At 34.5% G+C, this 26,268-nt stretch overlaps 1 protein-coding gene across 2 annotated transcripts in view; it reads left to right on the top strand.

Moving 5' to 3' along the window:
• Positions 1 to 26,268, top strand: part of PGAP1 (post-GPI attachment to proteins inositol deacylase 1) — a 68,534-nt gene that overhangs the window by 35,744 nt on the left and 6,522 nt on the right. For both annotated transcript variants that reach the window (XM_027125262.1, XM_027125268.1), the window contains 13 exons: positions 992 to 1,038; positions 2,029 to 2,080; positions 5,823 to 5,900; positions 9,745 to 9,820; positions 13,897 to 13,970; positions 14,079 to 14,130; positions 14,620 to 14,686; positions 15,116 to 15,224; positions 16,899 to 16,937; positions 20,366 to 20,459; positions 23,659 to 23,749; positions 24,566 to 24,763; positions 25,704 to 25,839. In XM_027125262.1, coding sequence (XP_026981063.1) covers positions 992 to 1,038; positions 2,029 to 2,080; positions 5,823 to 5,900; positions 9,745 to 9,820; positions 13,897 to 13,970; positions 14,079 to 14,130; positions 14,620 to 14,686; positions 15,116 to 15,224; positions 16,899 to 16,937; positions 20,366 to 20,459; positions 23,659 to 23,749; positions 24,566 to 24,763; positions 25,704 to 25,839 — 1,113 coding nt within the window. The remainder of the gene's footprint in view (positions 1 to 991; positions 1,039 to 2,028; positions 2,081 to 5,822; positions 5,901 to 9,744; positions 9,821 to 13,896; positions 13,971 to 14,078; positions 14,131 to 14,619; positions 14,687 to 15,115; positions 15,225 to 16,898; positions 16,938 to 20,365; positions 20,460 to 23,658; positions 23,750 to 24,565; positions 24,764 to 25,703; positions 25,840 to 26,268) is intronic.

The raw sequence follows: 26,268 nt of genomic DNA on the forward strand, positions 1-26,268 counted from the left end.
GCTTTTTCGAATTCTTGAAAAATATCTTAAAATTTTATTTAAGCTTGATGAGGGCAGAGGCTATGTCTGCTTGATTCATCATTTTTCTTGAGGGCTTAGCATAATTCCTTGGCCCTGGAATGGACTTTATAAATATTAATTGAATGAAATGATTGATATTTTTATTGTCCTGTCTGTATACTAAGGAAAAATATATGTAGCTGTCTCAGCAGTGTTTCTCATTCTCTTATGCCCTGGTAGGATTTCAGTAGTTGGATCGTTAGATCTTGGAGCATTGCTCTTACTACTTCATTAAAAGTTAGAGTGAAGATCTTGGGTCATACTGCTTTTAAATGACTGAAGCTGAATACATAATATTGTTAAAATACCACAACCATCTCTGCAGCATTCCCAGTCTGCGCTAGTAAAGTAACAACTAGCTTTAGTCTTAAACCCTTGGAATTGTGCTTCAATCCAAGCACATTCTCAGTTGCATAAAAGTTATCTGCCTAGTAATCAAATGAGAACTTAAATGATAAACTAAAAAGCTGTACTTAGATTATTTTTAATTACTTGGCTCTGGATTTTTTTTTTTTTTTTTCTGTTTGTGTGAAAGTCTACCTCTAGTTGTTCTCTTCTAGTTTTGTTAAAATATAGGTTACTTTCTATGTAAGTACCTAATTAAAGTGTGGACATTGCTGAACCCAAAAGTGTTGGTTCAGAAATGAAAATTGCTTAACAGTATGCTGTGGAGAGATAACCTATCAGGTTACTCTCTCATACTGCTGCTCCAGGTTACTTGCTTTACCTGTCTATGTTGACATTAGACTTCTTTGCCTCACCTTGACCTGTTTGACTTTTGAGAACATTTTGAATACGTTTCTAAACAATAAGTTGTTATTTTATGTTTCCATTGTGCCTACTGACCCTATCATAAACAGTGAAATGCCTGTTTTATATAATTATTTTCTACAATATTTAGTGTGTTTTATTTTGTGTTATTAATCAATAGGATACAAATAGCTGGATTTTTGGCTGCATAAACAGCACTTCTATGTGGTAAGTGTTTTGAACATAAGGCCCTCTGTTCATTTTTCTCAACATAAGATATACTCGTCACACTTTCAGAATAGCTTCAGATTTTTTTTTTTTTTTCCTGCGGTACGCGGGCCTCTCACTGCTGTGGCCTCTCCCGTTGCGGAGCACAGGCTCCGGACGCACAAGCTCAGCGGCCATGGCTCACAGGCCCAGCTGCTCCGCGGCATGTGGGATCTTCCCGGACCGGGGCACGAACCTGTGTCCCCTGCATCGGCAGGCGGACTCTCAACCACTGCGCCGGACTCTCAACCACTGCGCCACCAGGGAAGCCCCAGATATTTTTTTTTTTTAAAGCTTAACAGTTTGCTTTTTTCTTTTTAATATAAATTTATTTCTTTATGGCTGTGTTGGGTCTTTGTTGCTGCGTGCGGGTTTTCTCTAGTTGCAGTGAGTGGGGGCTATTCTTCGTTTTGGTGTGCCAGCTTCTCATTGCAGTGGCTTCTCTTGTTGTGGAGCACGGACTCTAGGCGCACGGGCTTCAGTAGTTGTAGCTTGCGGGCTCTAGGGCGCAGGCTCAGTAGTTGTGGCGCACGGGCTTATTTGCTCCTCAGCATGTGGGATCTTCTGGACCAGGGATCGAACCTGTGTCCCCTGCATTGGCAGGAGGATTCTTAACCACTGTGCCACCAGGGAAGTCCCACTTCAGATATTCTTAAGCTCATTTTGCTACTAAACTAAATTATAGTATTGATTTTAAAATTAAAAATAAAGAAAATTAACATACTAGTAATTTTTGCAAACATTGATAGTTGGTTGCTAGGAAAAACTATGTTTTGTTCCCCAAAGGACTATGTGGATAAAGTGTATTGTGTTAGACCTATTAGACTTGAGTTCATTAGAACTGTCTTTGGTAGGTCTACAGATGGTTTCTTTTTGCTCTGAAGCTCATTTATAATTTATAATACTTTAATATATTTGTCCTTTAATTATATTTTCATATTTATTTCCAAGCCGGCAAGGGGTTGATTTATCATGGAAAGCTGAACTGCTGCCAACAATTAAGGTAAATTGTGGATTTAGAATGTTAATATCCAGGTGAAAAAATATTTGAGCATATAGGCATGTACAGTATGGTCTTTGATTAATTCTAGGTATTAAATAAACTTGAAATTTGCTAATATACATTTTAGAAATATTTTCTCTGGAAATACATTTAATGGAGAATAACATGCAATTATTTTTTAGCTTTCAGAGGTGAAAACTATAAGTCATCAATCCTAAATAAAATTAAATCTGTATGTTATAGCATCATACTAAGAGATAGATAAATTTTTAAGATTCAATTTGAGGGTTTGTTTGGAATGGTCTGTCTTAAAATATTAAGTTGAATATACTCAGACTTCATTTTGGGGAGGACCTACAGTAGGGAAGTAAGCATCTCAAAAAGACACAAAGCAATTTCCAGTTTCAGTGTCATCTGTGGTTAAGCACTTCAGTAACTATCTACTTTTATATAGTACTCCATGGAATTTATTTAATAATTGTTAATGATTTCCTTAAGCAACTGTGGTAGGTCAGCACATCTTTACAAAAGGCTAATTTGCACACTCACAAAATCTATTGTTGAGAAAATAAAACAGTTCTAAAATTTGATGAAAATATCTGTTCTAATTTTCAAATTGTATTTATTATAACTGATAATCATATGCCAGTTGATAGTTTTTAGTCTTCAAGTAAATCTATACTTTAGAATATATTGTCATGATGAATACTATATTCATAGCATTGAATGTGAAGTCCTCTGGTTGGTCCCGATCATCTCCCAACTCCAGTTAGTTATTTGTGCTCATGAATGTTTATTTATCTGTATGTTTAGTCCACTCTGTCCTATACCAATGAGAGGAATGATGACAGGATGAATGATTGCAAGTCACTTACACTTGACTTTGAAATGATTGCAGTTATGTTTTGTGTCACCTTGGTCAATCTTACTTTGTGCATGTTCATTCATGTGGCTTTGTATTGATAAGACAAATAAGTGATTTGACTCATAAGAACATTTTTAAGGTCTCTCACTAGTTCTATCCTAACTGTCTAGGCAGGAGCAAAGCAAAAACAGAAGTATTAGGGTATACTTACTGATCAATCATTCATAAGATATATTAAATATTTCCTTGAATTTCCAGTTTGGATATCCTTTCCGGTCTGTAATTTAAGAGTTAGGAAGAAATAAATCATAAAAAAACCGATAAAATGTTACTTTGCTACTATTTTTAAAAAATTATTTCTTAAATCATAATATCCTTTTTTTTTTTAAGTCTCAAAGATTTAACAATGTATTCGTCTAGTTTTAGACCCCTGTGTTGTTTTTTCTAAGTGTAAGAAACAGCTGGCTGAGTAGTAGAACAAGTTCTTCCAGCTGATTACTTTTTTTTTTAAATTTATTTATTGTATTTATTTATTTTATTTTTGGCTGCGTTGGGTCTTCGTTGCTGCGCGCGGGCTTTCTCTAGTTGCGGCGAGCGGGGGCTACTCTTCGTTGCGTTGCATGGGTCTCTCATTGCGGTGGCTTCTCTTTGTTTTGGAGCATGGGCTCTAGGCACGCGGGCTTTAGTAGTTGTGCATGGGCTTAGTTGCTCCGTGGCATGTGGGATCTTCCCAGACCAGGGCTTGAACCCGTGTCCCCTGCATTGGCAGGTGGATTCTTCACCACTGCGCCACCAGGGAAGCTCCAGCTGCTTACTTTTTATAGTGGATACTAGAAGAAAGTGCCAGGCGGCATTAAAACCCTACTGGAATTTAGGGAGAAAACTGGAAGAGAAAAGTTAGAAAATGAGGATTATAATCCTCTGCTATCTTAAGCATTCTCAGTTCAAAAGGATTATAATTATTAAATGCAAATAAACTTTTCCATTGTAATTAAAATTAAAATTATATATATGTGTGTTAGCCCATTTATAAAAAGCACACAAAATTATTTTGCTATGAAGTTGAAGGGAAAGGAAAGATTGAAGTGAAAAAATCTTGTGGGTTTTATTCATATTTATATCATCTCAACAAAGGTAATGTAAGATGAGAATCATACCACCTTTGACACCTCTGATGACTGAACTGTTAATAAATAGATGGAATCCTCCAGCAAAGCACTTGTAAATTCGGTTTAGGGCCTTAACAGCATCAGTCACATGGAACTTTTGTGTCATGGTACAATGAAGACAGAAACCACAGCAGACCAACAATTGGGTAAGCCCAAATGGACTTATTGCTAAAAACAAACAAAACAATTAACTTTGAAAAGAAATCTAAGTTAATGAGAAAAATTACCTAGTCACTATTGTGCCTAGATCATACTTTAGCACCACAGCTTTGCCCTACACACGGCAGCAGAACTTGAAGTGTTTCTGACATCCAAACGCTGGTGTTTGATTTTCTGTGTGTGTTGCCTCAGCATTAAGGTCATTTTACCCTTAAAACACTGAAAAATGTCCAAACTTCATACTAACCTTACCTGTCAGTGTAACAATTTCATGAATATTATCTTCCCAAATTCCTACTGACATTGTAACTATATGGGAACTTAACTTTATAAGTAAATGTATTTTGACACACTGATATCTTTTTAAAGTATTCTGATCCTAAAAAAAAAAATTCTTGAGGAAAAAAATTATTCTTGAGAATAAATAACAAAAGTTCTCAGTGGATAGCTACACAGAGTAACCATGGTTCTTTCTAATTAATTTATCTTTCATATTGTCTACCACCTGTCTGGTTGGTTTCAGTTGCCTTTAACTTTGGTTTCTGTGGCTCTCTTAAGGCCCTTTAATTTACATTGGAATATGTAAGTGTGTTGCAGAGACTTTGCTAAGTTGAGGTGCAGTCCAGGAGTTTAACAAGCACTCCCAGGTGAATCTGGTCAGGTTGTTTGAGGACCACTGGTTGACAGTTCTCTTTAGAACCTCTATCCAACTTGCCCACATTGGTGCTTCGGAAGAACAGTGGAGAGTATTAAGTACAGAAATTTCTTAATGTACACGGATTGTCACAGCATATAACTACTCACAGCCTCGCCACATCTACTGTCAGGAAAAAAAAATAAAAGACTTGAAAACTGTATTTGGTGGCCTGGGTTTTCATTAGGTAGACCAGTCTCCAATCTGTTCATTCCTCAAAATATGGACTGTAAGATAAGGTCTTTAGTTTTAAGAAAAGAATAGATGCTCATTTGGTGAGGTGCATTATTAGACTTACTGTGTTCATGTCAGTTACTGAATAAGTTCCAGGGAATGATGTTCATACACATCATTAGCCAGCAACTGTTTTACTTGGGCTAGATCAGAATCATTTGAGATTAAGTTGCAGTTCTTCCATCGTATTGAGCATCCATTCATTCATCAACTATTGAATGCTCTTTGTCATATACTACCAAGATAACTGTAGAAATCATACTGTAACATTATACAAAACAAGTAGACAAATTGTAAGAAACATCAAATCTGGAAATAATTATGTAAAATAATTAAATTTAATGTTAAATGTCATTTATCTTACATGAAGGGATACAGTTCAAGGAATATTTTTGGCAGTCCATATTTACATAATTATTAGAAATTTGACCTTCAGCAGGCTCATTGACCTGAAAATGTAAACATGGGCATTTTATGAAGTACTGAGCATAAAGTTTGAAGTCAGTTTTTTCATGACTTACTAGGTAAGAAATAAATGTTTGTAATTTATCTTTCTTTTAACATGCTTTAAGCTCTACATATCCTGAGAAATAAAATCAGCTTTTTTTCATCCTTTTTTAGTCTCTGACGTTAAGACTTCAAGACTATCCATCTTTGTCTCATCTTGTTGTTTATGTACCATCTATTCATGGAAGTAAGGTAACAAACAAATTAAGGTTGTTTTCAGAATGTTTTGGGGATACTCATGCTAAATATTTAAAATTATTTTTTGATGAATTCTTCAGCTTAGGGCTTATCTGAAACAGTGGCCAGGTTGGTGATCCACCTAAGACTGTTTAAAGCATTAGGGTCATCTACTCTAACTTGAACTAAGCAGAATAAATCCAAGTCTCTTTGTTTCAAGTGGGAATTAGTTCTACTTTATCAGTCTTTCAAAATCTGTTAATTATTTGTTTTTGTTTTTGTTTTTGCGGTACGCGGGCCTCTCACTGTTGTGGCCTCTCCCGTTGCGGAGCACAGGCTCCGGACGCGCAGGCTCAGCGGCCATGGCTCACGGGCCCAGCCGCTCCGCGGCATGTGGGATCTTCCCGGACCGGTGCACGAACCCGCGTCCCCTGCATCGGCAGGCGGACTCTCAACCACTACGCCACCAGGGAAGCCCCCAAATCTGTTAATTATTGAGTACTCTCTTATGTGCAAGACTGTGTGCCAGGAATTATAGGAGGCACACAAATGAGAAAGACATGAACCCTGTTCTCAAAAAGCTACATACTGTTGGGCAGCGGGAGAGAAATATATTTGGTGGCCAGGGAAAGGGTGAGAATGAAAGAGTTATCCAAAATGTATAAAACAAATCAGAATATAGCAAATCCATGAAAAGTGTTAAAGGGGGAGATATCTCTGATTGATGAAATAAAAAAAGGCATTATTATGAGGTGATATTTAAAATTGCCTTAAAGGATAGTTAGGGTTTTTATAGGTAGAATGAATATTCTAGACCTGGGATATCTAATATAGGAGCCACTAGCACATGTAGCGATTTAAATTTAAATTAATTAAAATTAAAGTAAAAATTCAGTTCCTTAGTTGTATTAGCCACATTCCAGATGCTCAATAGTAACATCATTGCAGAAAGTTACAATAAACAGCACTGTTGAGATAAAGAAATAGTGAGAAATAGTAAGATCCAAACATGGACAGTGTAGAGTACGTTTGGAAAATAGTGAATAAGTAAATAGTAGTTTTAAAAGGATGGCTACCATGGGTAGAATAGTAGTGGAAGAAAAGTCTGGAAAAGTAGTTAATGGCCATATTCTGGAGGGCCTTGATTGGAAGATTCAGGACTTTATAGAATTCAGGAGTCAGTAGGGAAGTGAAAGATTTTTCACCATGGTAGTAATGGGATCAGAGCTATTTATTTTGGAAAATGAATCTATTTATAGTATAGGATAGATTAGAAAAAGAGAGAACAGTCACCTCATATAGGATTATGAAAGCTTGTACTAGTGAAGTGGGAGTAGAAATAAAAGGATGGTGATTTTTGAGAGAAGTAGGCAGGGAAAGAAGATGGAGGTAAAAGACGCTCTACTCCCCTTTCCACATTTCATCCAGCAAACTTACCCTTCAAGATCTAGCCGAAGTGTCCCTTGTTTTCCTTTTCTAGACTATTCCAGTAGCCTCTTACTTATTCCCAGGATATTTTGTTTATAACTTCTTTGAGGACTATATTATACCGAGTTATAATTTATTTGTTTATGTCTTTATTGCCATCACCATAGTATGAATTCATTCAGAGTAAGAACCAGATAGGTTTTACTCTACTTTGCATCCTCAACCTTTAGTGACTACCACATAAATGCTCAAAAAAATGTTTCTTGAATGAGAAAGTTAATGAGATTTGGGGCCAATATCATAGGAAAATTTAAAGGAAAAAAGAAAAGGGGATGTACTTAGGAGAAGTCTCAAAGATTGAGTCTCACGAGTACCTTATAATGGATTCATTGTTTTGTTTTGCTTAGCTCAAGTGAGAGGTAATTCAACATCTTCAATACTAAAAGCTCTCTTTAAGGGTTTTTCTTTCAGGTAAGTTGGTTTTGAATGAATTTCACATCTTCCCAAACTTGGAAAGGGCTTCCTTGGTTATTCCAAGAAATTAATGAGCGTTTCGCAAATAGCCAGTCTTAGTGGCCTAATAAATACTTAATGTGTCTTAACGCTCTTTGGAAAGTAACACTGCTGACTCTAGTGTTGCATACCCAATCTCACAAGGATGGTAACTTAGGCCTTTCATAATTTTTATGTGTCTGTTATAGCCCATCATCAGAAGGATACATATATTTAAATGTATATATATATATATTTTTTTTTTTCCTGCGGCACGCGGACCCCCCACCGTTGTGGGCTCTCCCGTTGCAGAGCACAGGCTCCGGACGCACAGGCTCAGTGGCCATGGCTTATGGGCCCAGCCGCTCCGCGGCATGTGGGATCCTCCCGGACCGGGGCACGAACCCGCGTCCCCTGCATCGGCAGGCGGACTCTCAACCACTGCGCCACCAGGGAAGCCCAGGATACATATATTTAAATAGGCAGTTCAAAATTTTCTTAAGTCAACTAATCATCTTAATATAGTTTTCCAAGTGTAAATGTGGAATTACTTGCATTTTTTGATGACGGAAAACAAAATAATTAAGTCCATTAGAAATTTACTTACATTGTATATTTCAGAGACAGACTCTTGAATTCTTTCTTTTTTGGGTAAGGGTTTATTCCATAAAGAAATGGCCAAATTTTTAAAGCAATAATAAAAGTTGTATTATTTTAAATACCTGTTAAAGTGATTTAAAATTGCTTCCCTGTCTCAGGCAATGTGTCACCCAAAGATACTTGTAAAAATATAATGAATTATCCTGTTGAATAAATGATTTCTCTATAACAGCTGTTTTCTGTAGTGAAAATATCTGACAGTGTTCTTTGCCTTCTAATTAAAGAGGGAAAAATAAAAGCAGAGCCCCTTAGTTTTTTTCTTTTATTCCCTTGTGTGTGTACATTCTCATTTTCCCTCATCTGTTTTTCATTTTCAAAAACAGTCAAAACTCTACCCAAGAGGCAAACAACATAACATAGCTTAAAATACAATCCAAGGTGTAGTTACTGGAAAAGCATAGGATAGACCCCACTGACTTTCCACTTATTGTAGACAGCAAACTACTTGCTAGCTACAGTTAGGCATCGAATTAATTTCTTCCTCAGCTCATATAAATAGATCAGAGTAATTTGGCTGGATTGTGGAAATGATTTTAATGAAACTGTTCTTATTGTAGACAGCTGAGAGCAAGGTTCGTTATGCCACTGTAGAAATGTTATTAGATAAGAAATGCCATTACAGAGATTGCAGTGATGCAGATGTCACATTTTAGGTTCACTTTTTTTGAGATAGTGGTTTTTTTTCCTTTGTACATAGTGAATCTCTTTGCCATTTATTATAATCTGTTTAGCCTGAAATAATCTTACATGAATAACATTAGCCATCTGTAGATGAATGGCAGTATGTCTCCAAAAGCCTTTTGTAGTCTAATTAGACTGCTGAAACATACTAAATATGCAATTTTTGAAAAGATGTAACAAAATCACATTTCTTTTTGAGTATGAAAGAATTCAGAGATATATTACCTAAATTCTTAATTATCTTGAGTTAATCTTGGCTCTTAATGCTTTGATCCATCGTTTATGGTCCCTCTTCTATAAACACCTGAAACTAGCTGCAAGAAAACTTTGCTGTACATCTGCTCTTACAGAAATGACCCTCTAATAATTTATCTATTAAGTTAGGCTTTGTCACCAAATTCTCTTAGCTTAGCATCTCTCCTTGAGGAATTCATGCCCCCTAAATATAACCAGGGTTAGAGTGTAATAGATAATAAATAATACCTTCTTCAAAGCTGAAGTTTATAGATTTTTGTCTTCTACTCAGATATCAAGTGAAGATATTTTACTATAAATTTAATTCTATTTTTTCCTAATAAATCAATGTTTTATATTCCAGTTTGTTGTAGATTGTGAATTCTTTAAAAAAGAGACAAGATCCATACAGCTTCCTGTAACTCATCTTTTTTCCTTTGGTAAGTACTTTGATTTTGGAAATCTTAAGAATTGCTTCTGTTTTTAAGAGTGTTGATTTATTTTGCCAGTTAGTTGCAATAATGCAGAGCCCTAACATTAAGTGTTTTTGTGTATTTCAAGTGTAGTTCTTAGAATAACCACGTGATATGGCTTAGTGGTTTGATTTTTAAGTAGGCCAGCAATCATTTTCTGAGAAATGAACCTTATTTTTTTTAATAGACTTTATTTATTTATTTAAATATTAATTATTTATTTATTTCATTTATTTTTGGCCACGTTGGGTCTTAGTTGCAGCACACAGGATCTTCGTTGAGGCACGCAGGATCTTTCCTTGCGGCGCCCAGGCTCTTCGTTGTGGTACCCGGTCTTCTCTCTAGTTGTGGCGTGTGGGTTTTCTCTCTCTAGTTGTGGTGTGCAGGCTCCAGGGCACGTGGGCTCTGTAGCTGTGGCGCACAGGTTCCAGAGCGTGTGGGCTCTGTAGTTTGCAGCATGTGTGCTCTCCAGTTGAGGCATGTGAGCTCAGCAGTTGTGGTGCGCGGGCTTAGTTGCTGCACGGCATGTGGGATCTTAGTTCTCTGACCAGGAATCGAACCCACGTCCCTTATGTTGTAAGGCGGATTCTTTAGCCCTGGACCATGAGAGAAGTCCCAGAAATGAACTTTAAAATAAACGTATCCGTGATCATATACATTTGCAGGTAATTGTCTGTGTGTATGTGTTTTCACATGAACTTATACTACATATAGGCCCTTTTTATAAAAGGTTTATTCTAAGATATAAATTACTACCTGCCGTCTGAAGGTTTCAAGATTGCTCTAAATATTTCCCTTTTTTTGTTGTTGTGGTAACATACACATAACTAACTATTCCTTTAAATTTTATTTTGAAATAATTTTAGACTTACAGAAAAATCACAGAAAGAGTAGAGTTCCCACATAGCTCTCATTCACCTTAACATAAACGATAAAATTGTCAAAACTAAGAAATTAGCACTGGTACAATACTGTTAACTACAGTTTTATTTGGTTTTCATTGGATTTTCCACCAGTGTTCTCCAGGTTCCCATATTGCATTTAGTTGTCATGTCTCCCTAGTTTCCTCTGATCTTTGATAGTTCCTCAGTCTTCCTTTGTCTTTTATAACTTTGAGGCCCTTGAAGAGTATTGGCCAGTTATTTTGTAGAATATCTCTCTATTTGGCTTTGTCTAATGCTTTCTTATAATTAGATTGAGGTTATGCATTTTGGGCAAGAATATCACAGGAGCAATGTGAACTTCTCAGTGTATCATATCAGAGGATACATGATGTCACTGTGTCTAATTACTAATGATGTGGACCTTGATCACTTCTTGGTTAATGTGTTGTCTGCCAGGTTTCTCCACTGTAAAGTTACTGCTTTGCTTTTCTCTTTGTGATTAATAAATATCTTGGGGGAGATACTTTGAGAATGTGTAAGTGTCCTGTTTTTCTTCAAAATAACCCACTAATTTTAGCATCCATTGGTTTATCTAGTCTGAAGCAATTATTACTGGCATTCTATAATTATTGGAATTCTTCCTAAGGGAAAGTTGTCCCTTTTCTCCCATTTATTCATTTTTTATTTATGTCACTATGGACTTATGGATATTTATTTTATTTATTGGGATATAATGGAATATTATTGTTACTTTTTTTTTTTTGGCTTAAGTTGCTTCAGCTTTGGATGTTGGGAGCTCTTGTTAAGTTGGCTCTTGTGCTCTTTTGGCATGCCCAATTTTTTCAGTATTTTTCTTTCGTATTCCATTCGTGAAAAGAATCTGTTACTTGAGAGAGGAAACTTCCTTTAAGATTTTTATCCCTCCCCCACCTTTTTTTTTTTTTTTTTGGTTGAAGAATACACAGAACAATACAGAAATGACAACTCTAAACCACCTACCTCATTAAAAATAGCAAGCTTGGACTTCCCTGGTGGCACAGTGGTTGAGAATCCGCCTGCCAATGCAGGGGACACGGGTTCAAGCCCTGGTCTGGGAAGATTCCACATGCCGCGGAGCAACTAAGCCCGTGCGCCACAACTACTGAGCCCTCATGCCGCAATGACTGAAGCCTGGAAGCCTAGAGCCTGTGCCCTGCAACAAGAGAAGCCACCGCAATGAGAAGCCCCCGCACAGCAATGAAGAGTAGCCCCCGCTCACCACAACTAGAGAAAGCCGGCGCGCAGCAACGAAGACCCAATGCAGCCAAAAATAAATAAATAAATAAAATAATTGTTTTAAAAAAATAGCAAGCTTATAAAATAAGAGATCTACCCTCCCTAGCTCAAATTTTTGTAATTGTGACTCCATGATTACACATACCATATTCAATTCCATGTTCATAGAGGCAAATTCTCCTTGTTTTAATTTATGCTCAGCTAAACTGATTAATACTGTATAATGATAGGAAACTGCTTTCCTAGACATAATGGATATAGGTGCTTCTGGAATATGCTAAGCAATTTTAAAGTTAATCTATTAAAAGAAAAATGGGTCTTGATTTCTTCAGGTGACAAAATGAAAATTTTATTGTTGCTAAAATATACTCTGACAATAGTATGTAACTGATGTCCACCAATACTTTTGATATCTTAGATTTAATAATAAATTAAGACTTGAACTGTTTTAAAAGTGAGAACATTCAGGGAAGTTTATGCTTTGATTACTGGTGACTGTCTCACATTTTAAATTATAACACAATCGAACACTTGCGGCTTATTTGTTGATTTTAAACAATCTTCCAAATGGGCCTATCAACATTTTGTTTTTGTTTTTTTTGCGGTACGCGGGCCTCTCACTGTGTGGCCTCTCCCGTTGCAGAGCACAGTCTTCGGATGCGCAGGCTCAGCGGCCGTGGCTCACGGGCCCAGCCGCTCCGCGGCACACGGGATCCTCCCGGACCGGGGCACAAACCCGTGTCCCCTGCATAGGCAGGCGGACTCTCAACCACTGTGCCACCAGGGAAGCCCCAGCATTTTAATAATGATGTTCTTTCTAAAATCTTCAAGGTGTGAGTCAGGCTAAAACACAAATTTTTTTTTAATTAGTAAAGTGTTCAGCTTCTGATTTCCCTTTTGCCATAGTGGAAAGCAAAATGTTAAATTATTTCTTACCTCCTGTTAGAATTTTTTAAACACCCAAAAGTTAGGCCATCTTACTTGTGAAGAAGGGTACCACAGTGAATGGTATTTTAAATTAGATTAAGTAGAATGTGAAGTATACCTCATATTTACCAGTTTTTCTCGTATTCATTTTGAGGTGCCTTAAATTCAGTGCTGTATTTTAAAATATTGGTTACATTAGGTACTTATTAAAATGGTTTGTAGTTGAATGTGTAAGTTAGCATGTGTTTTAAAAGTGATTTATTAATCACAGATTAATGGTACACCTTGTACTTAGCAAATTTGTTTACATGTTGATAATATTTCCTAAGTCTTTTTTTTCTTAACTCCAAGTATACATCCTATAATATAGTTATGATAATGCAACATTATGAAAAAACTGGTTATGTGTTTTAACTGGTGCTAAATGTGACTGACAGAATCTTAACATCATACAGTATTTATTTTTTAATTAATAGAATTTCAGTGATATACTTGGTAAAATATTTCAAGCCTTTTCTGTCTATTGCACAGTGGAGGTTTGTCTTATTGTTTTCTCTTTTCAAAGAAGCATCTGAACACTTGCATTTGCATATTCTTATCCAAAGGCATTCACATGTAAGTGGATGCGATTTTTAAAATTTTATTAAAATGTTAAAAAAAAAAAAACTACCAAGAAAGCATACCTTTTTGAAATTGGAACTATGTAGTGATTTTTTAAAACACATAAATGTCATTGAAAGTCATTATAAATGTTATGCTTTGTTCAAAATTTATTGAAGAAAGATTGGATTTTTAGGAGTTCACTCCTCCATACTGAAAGCAAGAACTTATAAACTATTTTCTAATGTTAAAAATCTGTTGGCATTATTTTAGACATTGTTTAAGCAGTCAGTACTTTTGTACTTAAAAAAAATTTTTTTTGGTATTCTAAGTAATACAGTACTTTTAATTCAATAGGGTTGTCTTCAAGGAAAGTGATATTAAATACAAGTGGCCTGTTCTATAATATAGAGCTTCTGAACTTTGGACAGGTAATTAATTATCTTGACAATAACAGGACTTGATTTTACTTTACTGTTTAGTTAAACAAGCTTATAAACTTGTTTTTTTTTTAAATTTTTGTGGTCAAACTCTATTAGATATACCAAGCTTTTAAAGTCAACGTGGTAAGCAAGTGCTCAGGAGTGAAAGGTAAGTGTATTTCTGAAAAAATAGTATTGTCATTTGAAGAATCATTAGGTCTTCACTTGAATTTTCTGTAATACTTATTTTTCCATATATTTTATGTAAATTAATATTAAATATATGATAATAGAAAAGCTGTTTATATTTCCAAATAGATTTAACATAGACCCTTTCTTAACAGTAAGCATCTTCGTCTGTTTCAGTTTAAATATCCACGTTTTAAAAATACTGTATATCTTGCTGTTTTATTGTAGTAGTAATTGAGATTTAGCTGTTTAATGTTTTTCCAGTTTCTTACACTTCCCATATGCTCTAATATCTTGTTGTAGGTCTAATTAAACATTATTATTAAGTAATTCTCCATAATTTATTGTGTGATATAACTCTTACTGATTATTTTTTAATGAAATGAGTATTGTGTAAATAGTTAGGTATTATAGTAGTAACCTTAGTAACATAAGGTTAGTAATACATATTTCCTTTATGTTTCCACAGAAGAAATTACTAGTATCTATAAACTTCATATTCCCTGGTCTTATGAAGATTCACTAACCATTGCTCAGTAAGTATATGAAAGAATTTACCTTAAACTTTGTTGTTTTTGAATAATACATATTCTACTTAGTCTGTTTATTTAAATCATAATAAAATTTTAGAGAAATTATTACAGGGCCTCTTAGTAAAATGTAGGTATCCTTTATGTAACATTGTGCCCATAAGATAATATAATATTATAAGATACCATATAGTATTCTTATTTAAGCGATCTAGAATTTAAACCTTACTTGCTTCAGACATGAACCCCTTTCCACCCTCTCCCCCAATTTCTGTGTCCTAGAAGGAGCTGTGATACGACTGGAAAAGTGTCAATCCATAGTAACGTGTGGCATCTAGCCTCCTTACGTTATTTCACTGTGTTGTGCTGAGGATTGACTTAGCCATGGTTATTTCACAGCATTTTGTATTTGAGAACTGATGTTTATCTTTTCAGGGTTCCATCTTCCACAGAAATTTCTGTGAAACTCCATATTGCTCAACCAGAAAATGACAGCCATGTAGCATTATTAAAAATGTATACATCATCAGACTGTCAATATGAGGTAAGTTATATGTTTGCTTAGTTTTTAGGATTTAGTTATAGACTAAACTGGAAATATATTTTTATATTTGCCTCAGATATATGGTGATGCGAAAGCCAATTAATATGAGAGAGTTAGTTACTTATGATACTTTAAATAGTCTCCATTTTGCCTGTTAGCACCACCTCAGTATTTCCTTAGCTGGACCATTGAAAGTATGTATCTTGATAAGTAATAGAAAATAAAATACAAATTGAGACTGCAGATTAACCTTCTCAGTTTGGAAGCCCAAGTCCAGGATCCTCCATAAATTGAAGAACTTCATGAAATCAGCTGACATGGCTATACTGCAGTAACTGGCATGATATATATTCTCCAGCACTACTGGATAAGCTTAAGGATCTTATTTTCACTCATTATTTTAAGCTCTATTAATCATTAATATGTGCAATTTAGTACCTGTTGGGTTTGTTTTACCATCACAGTAGATCTCTGCACTGAGAGAAGGGAAATGGACTCAACAGTAACATTTTATTTACATGTAGATTCATGAACTAAAAGAGTTCCTCTTTGTATAAGAACATACCAGCTTCTAAGGATTCCAGATTTAAGTGCTTGAAGTATATATTTCAATGGTGGTTTTGGTTTATGTGGAATATCTTATTTCTACTCAGTTGCTTTAATTTGGATTCTTTATTAGAGCTAACTTTCTTAGGGTAAACTAGAATTGGTAGGTCAAGTGAATATAATCTGTCCTACAAGCTTCAGTTTGACCTATATTATGAGTTATTTTAGATTTCATGGAATTTATTAATGCTCTGATATCTTGCTTTCTGTTTCTAGCATTGAAGGATTTTGCAGGGATATAATGGTTTTCAGCTTGTGCCTTCATATTTCTAATATTACTGTAGAGATAGAAAGAATTGTGTTAGTAATTTGGCTGTACTGCACATTCTCTTAACGTCCATATTTTTACAAATACTTTATTTTTTTTAAAGTCCATGTATTGACAAAATATAGTTATTTTACAACTTCTCTATGAAAGATGAATTTCCTTTTTCCAGACTTCCTAATATCAAAAGAGGTATATTTATGGCAGAGATAATTAATGATGAATTTCTTTTTAAAATGTTGTCTTGGCTCAAATTTTATTACATGTGATCTGTTTGTTCCTGGTATTATATCATGTGAAACCTATTTTTATGAAATTTACTCAGAAGTGGTTTAGCTTAACTATATTTAGTACCATATGATTGCGAGTTTGAGATTTTAAAGTACGAGTTACATAAGTAAGTTGATCAATTTGTGCTTAATTTTTCAGCAAACATACGTATAGTTTCTGACTCAATCATTCAATAAATTCCTTTAGCTTGTATGATCTGGTAATAAGATATTCTGATTAATTAAATATTCTAGTTAGTAAAGGGTTACCACGTATCACGGTATCATATGATACCACGTATCATAGCATTCATCCAATTGGGAAAGAATTAGATTACAGAAAAAATATTGAACAGCAAAACCACAGTTGATACAAATTAAATGTTGATGGTTCAGAGAATTCTTTGAAGATCTTGAGTACCTTTAGGTTCATCATTATAAAAAAATTAATGATTATGCTTAGTGCTCAGTTTAATAAAATGTGAACTAGAGTTTAGGGAAAATAACCTTTTTTTAATAATTGTTTTAAACTAGGTGACAGTTAAGACTTCCTTTTCACAAATACTTGGACAGGTAAGAGCGACTCCTTGTCGATTATTTATTGCCTTGTGAATAGAAACTGTAAGGCAGGGGTTGTAAACGTTTTCTGTAAAGCACCAGATATTAGTATTTCAGCAGACCATATATAGTCTCTTGCCACTGCTGCCACTACTGCAGCTACTTCTTTTTTCTTCTTTCTCCTTTTTTCTTCTTTTTCTCACGTTAATAAAATCTGAAAGCCATTCTTGGCATACAGACCATAGTTGGCCACCCCTGGCTTTAAGGTGATGCTTTCATGTTTGATACTTCCTAAAAATGAAAGTTCATTCCTGATTTTCAAGAAAATTAATATTTTTGGCTAAATGGATATCATATTAAGATTTCATTTGCTCATATGATGCTATAATTCATAATCCAATAAAATCTGTGGGCTCTGTCATATAAATGAGCTTTTTCCAAGAACTTTTTATGTTGTGCAAGCTCAGTTTGTAAAAGGTAAAAGTAAATTATATTAAAAATAAGCATGCTGAAATAGGTTAAATTCATTTGGGGAGTATCTTAAATTCATAGGCAAATAGTGTTACAAAAATAATTTATCAAGTTGTAGAACTACTATATTATTATTCAGCATCATTATAATTTGCAGAATTGTGCAATCTGGACATAAATAGATAATACTGATAAGTCAGAGAAATTATAGTTTTAAAATTCACTAAAAATTTTATTGTGTCTTTTATTACTTTCACTTTATTTTTTTTTGTTATGTTTTGCAGTCTAGGCATAGCAGAATTTTTAAGTCATTTAATTCTATAATTATAATAAAACTCACAAGTTAAAAGTAAATCAGAAACTTTTTATGTATGTTATCTCATTTGATCCTGAAAACAACCTGGTAAGAACTAGATTGTGATTATTATTAAATTTGTGAACATTAGAAAATTCTAAGCTAATACATAAAAATTTTGTGCTACATTAGAAAGAGAAGATTAAATGTTAGTGTAAGTTGGAAAATAGCATCATGGATAGTTATAATAAATACTCTAAAATGTTAAGAGATCAATTATTAAGAAAAATTGTATCTTGGAATAAAAGGGAAGAATTCATGCTATAGTATTCTTAGTATGTCACTATACATGGTGGTATGGCTGAGGATATAACACACTCTCTTATCCATATCATCCCTGGGACTCATAATTCAGATTAGTGACAAGAAAAGTCAAGTTTGCTTGATACTGTATAATCAGGTGTAATTATATGTACACCAAAAAAACCTAGACTAATAGTCTTGTTTAGACATGGAAATTTTTCTAAAAAATGATGATGTGTGGGTGTTGCAGGATCAGAGGTAGGTACTTTTTTAAATGTTGAAGAATTCATGGCAATTGAGTTAAGTCCTCAAATGTTTGGAATGATGTAAGATGCTCTTCCTTCATGTTTGTTTCAAAATTTAGCTTGAGAACAGTAGGAGAATGAATTCGGTTTTGTATATCTTATTTGTCTTTTAAAAATCATACGTATTTTCAGTGTTAACTGATTCAGTCAAAGAAGACTGGAAAGAGGACTAAAGAGAAACCACTTAGGAGAATCTTTACCCTTTGATTAGATAACTTTTTCATAAAATTAATTTTTTTTAATAAAAGGAAAGAGGAAAATATACTTACATATTGTTTAGTCTACTCTTATGAAAGAGAGGACAGAAAATAAACTGAAAGTTGCTTTCTCAAGAGAATTATTTAAACTCTTAATAAATCATTTCCATGTAGGAATGAAGCCCAGTGTTGCCCAATCTTTAGATTTTAAGAGAAACTAGAAATCTGAATTTTTAGATAAAATATTTTAATTTTTCAATGTTGGCATCTAATTCAAAATGTAAAGAAATACTAAACCAAATGAAGCACACATATAATTTGAATATGACCCATGGAGGCCAGTTTATGGTTGTTGATTGTTGTATCTGTGGCCCAGTATCATATTTACTACTCATAACAATGACACTCAGTCATTAAAAAGAAATTTTATGTAGGACCTCTTACAAGATTTCTGAAAACAGTGAAGAGCATTAAAGGTTAATAATAACAGTGAACATTTTCTGATCACCTACTTGTGCCAGTTACTATTCCAAATGATTTACACAAATGAATACATTTAAGCCTCAAACTCCCTGTGAGATAGTGCTATTTAACTCCATTTTACTGATAAGGGCCTAGGGAGAAGGAGGGGTAAAATAAGTTGCCTAAGAGCTAGTGAAAGGCAAAGCTGTAGTCTGAACTCAGGAGTACGACTCTGAGCCTGTTATGCTACTTAACTATCTTTCCAACACACTTAATAACTAAAGTATGCTGTATATTTCCTAGCATGTCATTAGCAGGCAGTGAGCATCATTTAGTAATAGGTAGGAAAATGACCTTTTCCCTTTCACTCAACTCTCCTCTCCTTTCACTCAAAGCTACAAACTATAAATCATGAGTATGAGCTTTATGTTTTTTGAGTCTTATCAATTTTAATCTGGGAATCCACAGAGGAGCTTCAGGGAGGCCTTGAACTTGCTGAAATTTTACTTAACATTTTGTGGAAGCATTCATTTCCATAGTTTTCGTTAGATTGACAGGGGAATCTGTACATTTTTTTAAAAAATTCTGTGGATTGGAGAACATGCTTTAAAGTAATTTCCTTTTAAGACTTTAACATTAAAAGAAAAACTTACACTATGTTTTTGTTATATGTATGTTTTTTAAGGAGATTGGATCAGCTGATAGAATGACTTGAGGTGCTATAACATAATGGTTATGAACTTAAGCTTTGAGTTAAATTCCATTCCACAAGATTTCCAAAGATGGTGAAGGACATAAAAGCCTGACAATAGCAGCTCATATTTTTGATAGTTTATCATGTTCAAGTTCATATTCTAAATGCTTTACACAAATGAACATGTTTAAATCCTTAAAACCACCTATAAGGTAAGTACTATTATTGTCCCTATCTTACTGTTAAGAGCGAAGAGAGGTGACAAGGAAGTAAGTAACTCGCTTGTCTCTTAATTGTGCAAGTTACTTGGGCCCCCTGTACCTGAATTTCTTCATCTGTAAAATAGGGATAAGAACTATATGAAAGGATTTTGGGGAGGAGATCATGAGATAATGCATATAAGATGTTTAGTATTATACCTGGAACATATTAAATGCTCAATAAACATTCCTTGTAAAAAATTCTGTAGCATGTGCTACACAATTATATATTGCCTCTATTATGCCTTTGATGAAAAATTCAGGTAACATGTTTCTAATATGCGATATATTCTTAGCATTTATTTTGCCTAGAATTTTTATACCCATTACTCAAGATATCTTTTAGTCATGTCAGAAAATGTATAAAGTGAAAAACTTTTTTATTTCATGTGAAAGTATATTTATTTCATTAACATGAACATTCAGAAGTTGCCCATTGATTTGCCTGTTTTCTAGGTAGTTAGATTTCATGGTGGAGCTCTTCCTGCCTATGTTATATCTAGTATCCTTCTTGCTTACGGAGGACAGTTATACTCTCTTTTCTCAACAGGTAAGAATGTTTCTATTCCTCCCTCCCTCTCTTCCTTCCTCAGTGCTTCATTACTACTTTTTTTATCCTACGTGTAGCTAATGAAGACACATCTATTTCTTGAAACTTCACAACCCTTCTCTCCCAAGGTTACAGGAGTTTGAGATCCTCTTAAATTTTAAGAGATTACCAAGAAAATTCCTTACTTGTTTTCTGCATTTTATACCCTTGTGTCTAAAGTTTATTCCCTCTGTTCTGAGGATCTCTTAAGAGATAGAAGCTGGTTGACAGGGATTTTGTCCTCCATTCTATTCCCGGTGCCTGACATAGGGCCAAGCACACAGTTGGCATTCAGTGTAATATTTGGGCTGTATCAACTGTATAATTTAGGTCTTGTACACTGAATGGAATAATTAAGAGTTTAATTGAAGGGACTATTTCAAAGGTATGTATAGGGTTAAGGGAAACGAACAACAAATGATAAAATACCAAATTAGCAACAGAGCCATCTGATACTCCTAGGTATCAGGGCAAGGGAGGGAGCAAACCTAGAGAGCTGTAGGAGAGAGCAGCAGTACTGCACCTGAGCCTTGGGTACAGAAACGCTGTGGCCACTGTCAGCGTGTGGCTCAGCAGGGAGAAGGCAGGGAAATAAATACACTAACTTCATTTCCTTCTATCCTCCTATCTGCCAGTGCTTATTCACTGAACCCAACTAGAAGCCAGTTGATAAAAGTCAGCCTCCCAGAATTCAGAGCAAAGTAAAGGGTAGAACATGGATCTGGAGAAGAAAATATAGACTGTATAGTACATTGGACAAAAAGCCTTCTCTAGAGTATAGCAATTAGAGCAATTTCCCAGGAGCCTCACACACTTGCTGGGCTTGTACAATGATAATCAGAGGAGGCAAGAGGGAAAGAGAGTGGGGACAAAACATACAAAAGCAGTCCAAAAATCCCCTCCACCGTTGCCATGGTGCCAAATCCTTTCACAGCTACTCGTTTCCTTTCAGTGACTTTTTTGCAATTTCAAGTCTGCCTTTAGTGTTCATTTTAACCTGATTTAACCTATTATATTCCAGGAAGAAGTAAGCAACATTTAATGTGATGTGCTCAGATCCAACCTTTTAATTAAAAGATTATTCTGGCAATATGACATCTCCTATACTTGAATATAATTTTTGGAAATTTAAAAGAGACACCTCATTCTTCTTAGTTTTAAGTGACTTGACAATTGATTTTCAAACATTTGGGATTTATATCTAGATAGTCCACAGAGACCCTGGAGATACATGATATTGGTTAATCTAGAGGACTTAAGTATGGGATTGTGTCCCAAATCAATTAAAGAAGTAGTTCTGAACCAAAGATGCTTATTAGAAATCACTGGAATGGCTATAATAGAAAAGACAGATAATAACAAGTGTTAATGAGAATTTGTAGAATTGCAACCTTCTGTATACTGTTAGTGGGAATGTAAAATGGTATAGCTGTTTTGGAAAGCAGTCTGGCAGTTCATCAAAAGGTTAAACAGAGTTACCATATGACTCAGCAACTCCTGGGTATAGACCCAAGAGAACTGAAAACACACATCCACACTAAACACTGTTTATAATAGCCAAAAAGTGGAAACAACCAAAACGTCCATCAACTGATGAACAGATAATGTGCTGAATGCTACAAGATAGATGAATCTTGGAAATATGCTAAGTTGAAGGAGCCAGTCACAAAGGACCACATATTTTATGATTCCATTTTTATGAAATCTTCAGAGTAAGCCAATCTGTAGAGACAGAAAGTAGATTAGTGGTTGCCTAGGAAGGGGGAGGCATTGGAGGTGACAGTTAAGGGGAACAGTTTCTTTTGGGAGTAATGAAAATGTTTTAAGACTGACTGTGGTTGTTAATGCACACTCTATGAATATACAAAAAACCACTGAATTGGATACACTTTAAACGGATGAATTTTGAGTTATAAGAATTATATCTCAGTAAAACAGTTTTTAAAAAATAGCTCACCTGTGGAGCTTTATAAAAATACAAATGACAAAACCATAGCCTTGGCTTCCTGAATTTGTTTCACAAATGATGATTGACTATGTACTTTTGTATGAGAAACAGTAAATTAGAGTAAATTTTTATGGTAGGTTTATGTTTTTTTTTTCTTTTTTTTAACTTTTTAAAATTGATGTATAGTTGATTTATAAGGTGTTAACTTCTGCTGTACAGCAAAGTGATTCAGTTATACACACACACACACACACACATACATACATACATATATATATATATATATATATATATATATATACATTCTTTTTTATATTCTTTTCCATTTTGGTTTTTCATAGGATATATAGTTCTCTGTGCTATACATTAGGACCTTGTTGTTTATCCATTCTATATATAAAAGCTTCAATGTGCTAATCCCAAACTCCCACTCCATCCCTCCCCCAACCCCCTCCCCCTTGGTAACCACAAGTCTGTTCTCTATGTCCATGAGTCTGTTTCTGTTTCATAGATTGGTTCATTTGTGTCATATTTTAGATTCCACATATAAGTGCTATCATATATTTGTCTTTCTTTCTCTGACTGACTTCACTTAGTATGATAATCTCTAGTTGCATCCACATTACTGCAAATGGCATTATTTTGTTCTTTTTTATGGCTAATATCTCATTGTATATATGTGCCACATCTTTATCTATTCGTCTGTTGATGGACATTTAGGTTGTTTCCACATCTTGGCTATAGTGAATAGTGCTGCTATGAACATAGGGGTGCATGTATCTTTTTGAATTAGAGTTTTGTCTGGATATATACCCAGGAGTGGGATTGCTGGATCATATGTTATTTCTATTTTTTAGTTTTTTTAGGAACCTCCATACTGTTTCCCATAGTGGCTGCACCAATTTACAATCCTACCAACAGTGTAGCAGGGTTCCCTTTTCTCCACATCCTCTCCAGCATTTGCTATTTGTAGAGTTTTTAATGATGACCATTCTGACCAGTGTGAGGTGGTACCTCCTTGTAGTTTTGATTTGTCTTTCAAATTAGGGTAATTTTTAATCTTTTGAGAAGAGTCTCTGTGGTAGTAATAAAGACCCTTGCTTTCTATGACATGAAATATGTTGCTTTTACAAACAATGCAGCATATAATATGTCTCATACTTAATTACTGTGAATTCTCTACTACATATAATTTTTTTTTTTAATCACTAGGTCACTGCTTAGAATATGCTGCTATGTTGGATAAAGAAGCCAAACCATACAAAGTTGATCCTTTTGTAATTATGGTTAAGTTTCTGTTGGGGTAAGTTTTATTATCTGTAATAATGATTTTAATTTTGTTTTATATATAAAGTATTATGTTTGGCTCAAATATGAAGGATAAATTTCCATACAAATAAGGCAATTGACTTGTTTTATTAAATGGACTTTTTCTCTTAGGCAAAGGCCTAATAAGTACATCAACATTTACTTCAATAGTTTAGAAGTAATTATTGAACTTATATATATAATATATATACATACACATATATCAGTCTAAACTTAGACTATAAATATACCAGGACTTTAACATTTTCAAAAGGATGTATGTGGTACATGAGCTTTGGGTATCCCAGATTCATGGACACAAAGCAATGTAGGATATTGGTGAAACAGTGCCTCAGAACACTTTTTATTACTTCCCATACAAAGTATATTTTAGCTCTCTCTACCCTACTTAACGTCGCATTCTTAATTTATTCAGGTTTTGTTTTTGTTTTTGTTTGGTTAAAAACCATTACTTAGATGTCTTTTCTTCTGTCTTTATAACTAGCTATTGGCTTTCTAACTTAAAAAAAAGACCAGTTATTACTTCATTACAAGGATCAATGAGAGCAGTAAAGCTGCATTGAGACTTGAGACTCAGATCCTTGAAGATCACTAGACTCAGTAGTTCCCTACCAGGAATTGAAGTTTGTTTTTTCAGTATAATTATAAATGAAATATCATGGTACTCTGGGGACTGTAGTGAATGGTCAAACACTTCAAATATTAAATCCTTTAATGAGAGTTGTCGGGGTTTTTTTGCTTTTATTGTATTATTTGCTTTTATGTTTTGTATGTTTTCTTTTATCCACAGATACAAATGGTTTAAAGAATTTTGGGATATGTTATTGTTACCAGAATTAGATGCCATCGTTTTAACTAGTCAGAGTATGTGTTTCCCCCTTGTATCTTTGATTCTTTTTCTGTTTGGAACATGTACTGCCTACTGGGGTGGCCTACTCTCTTCTACATCTGTGAGACTCCTTTCTTCATTGTGGCTGACTTTGAAAAGGTAAAGAATGAATGACGAAAACCTTTCTTATTGCTCCTAAGAAAAAAACTGTATTCTGAAAGGGAACCTTAAAATTAACTTGCTTTCACTAAACTATAATTTCTGAGGAAAAATGTATAACTAGCAAAACATGGAGTTAGTGTTCAAACTTATGTTTTTGTCATAGGTTACCATTTATTTCAAGATAAATGCTACATTTGATTTTGACCATAGTGCTCAAGAGTTAATCAAAAAAGTTGGACAGATTACACAAGTATTTTTAAATTTCACTGTTGTAAATCTTTCCAAGGGCAAAGTGTTTCTCTGGCAATGCTTTTATATGTTGATTTTCAATCAAACCTGAGACTCCAATCTTGATATTTAGGATCAGATTAGATGAAATGTATAAGAGCTCCAAAAACATTGCCTAGAGGTTTATTATGATCCCAAGACAGTTTGAAGTTGCTGGTATGCGCTTTTGGTAAACCAGTGATCTAGTTTCCATTTCCTCACCAGCCATGTTATGTGATTTACTGTCACAGAGGGGACTATGGTATGATGCTTCTTCCTCCACCCTTCTGAGGTGCTTCTGACATTAACACCATCACATGTCTGAGTGACCTCAAGACTTTAAGAACAAAAGTATTTCTCTTCCTATCAAGATTGGAATTGTGTGGCACAGGGCCTATAATTAATAATTATCTTTAATAATACTTTTTCTTTTTTAGTACACGTATTACCCATAGTATATATAAATGCAAGAGAAACTATCACAATGTATAAAAGAGTTTTAAAATATGTGTCACCCCTCACCTTTATTTTAAAAAGCCTGTTTACCTTATAGTAATACTTGCACATTAATAAGGAGAGCCTGGCAGAGCACTGTATTGTTTTCTGCTTATATGTGACTGTGTAGGTAACTGTTAATATGCTTTTGAAAGCTTTACTCTTGTTTTTCCAGGCCCTCTGAACTTCCTAAAGATATGAAGATAATATCACCAGACTTGCCCATTTTGACAGTTGTTTTGATCATAGTTAGTTGGACAACTTGTGGAGCATTTGCCATCCTTCTTACTTATCTTTACTATGTGTTTAAGGTATGTCAAATCAGTAAAGTCAGAAGGCCTGAGCTTTGTATCAGACAGGCATAGACTTTCCCGTGGGTGTTGTTAAAAAAATTTTTTTGATCACTGCTGTTATGTAACAGGCCTACATGTAAAGTTTTTTTTAACATCTTAGCTATTTCAAATATATATAGTTAACTGTAGAACTGAAGTTACTAATCTGAGTGGGTTTCTTTGTTAAAAACAAAGGGAAGGGAGGAGATTTAATCTGTTCCATATTGCTGATGCTCTGGCAAGTAATGTTAACTTTTTAAAAAACATTTTACTAGAATGGTTTTTATTCACACCTCCCTTTCAACGTGGATAATAGACAAAACAAAAAGTTATGTCAGTGGGATCAGGCTGTCAATCATGCTGAAATAATGTAGAATGTTACAAATGTTGCTGAAGAATCACAAGACA

Source organism: Aethalodelphis obliquidens, unplaced genomic scaffold (genome assembly GCF_003676395.1).
Source record: "Aethalodelphis obliquidens isolate GAN/ISIS:26980383/991018 unplaced genomic scaffold, ASM367639v1 scaffold2, whole genome shotgun sequence".
NCBI classification, from domain to species: Eukaryota; Metazoa; Chordata; class Mammalia; order Artiodactyla; family Delphinidae; genus Aethalodelphis; species Aethalodelphis obliquidens.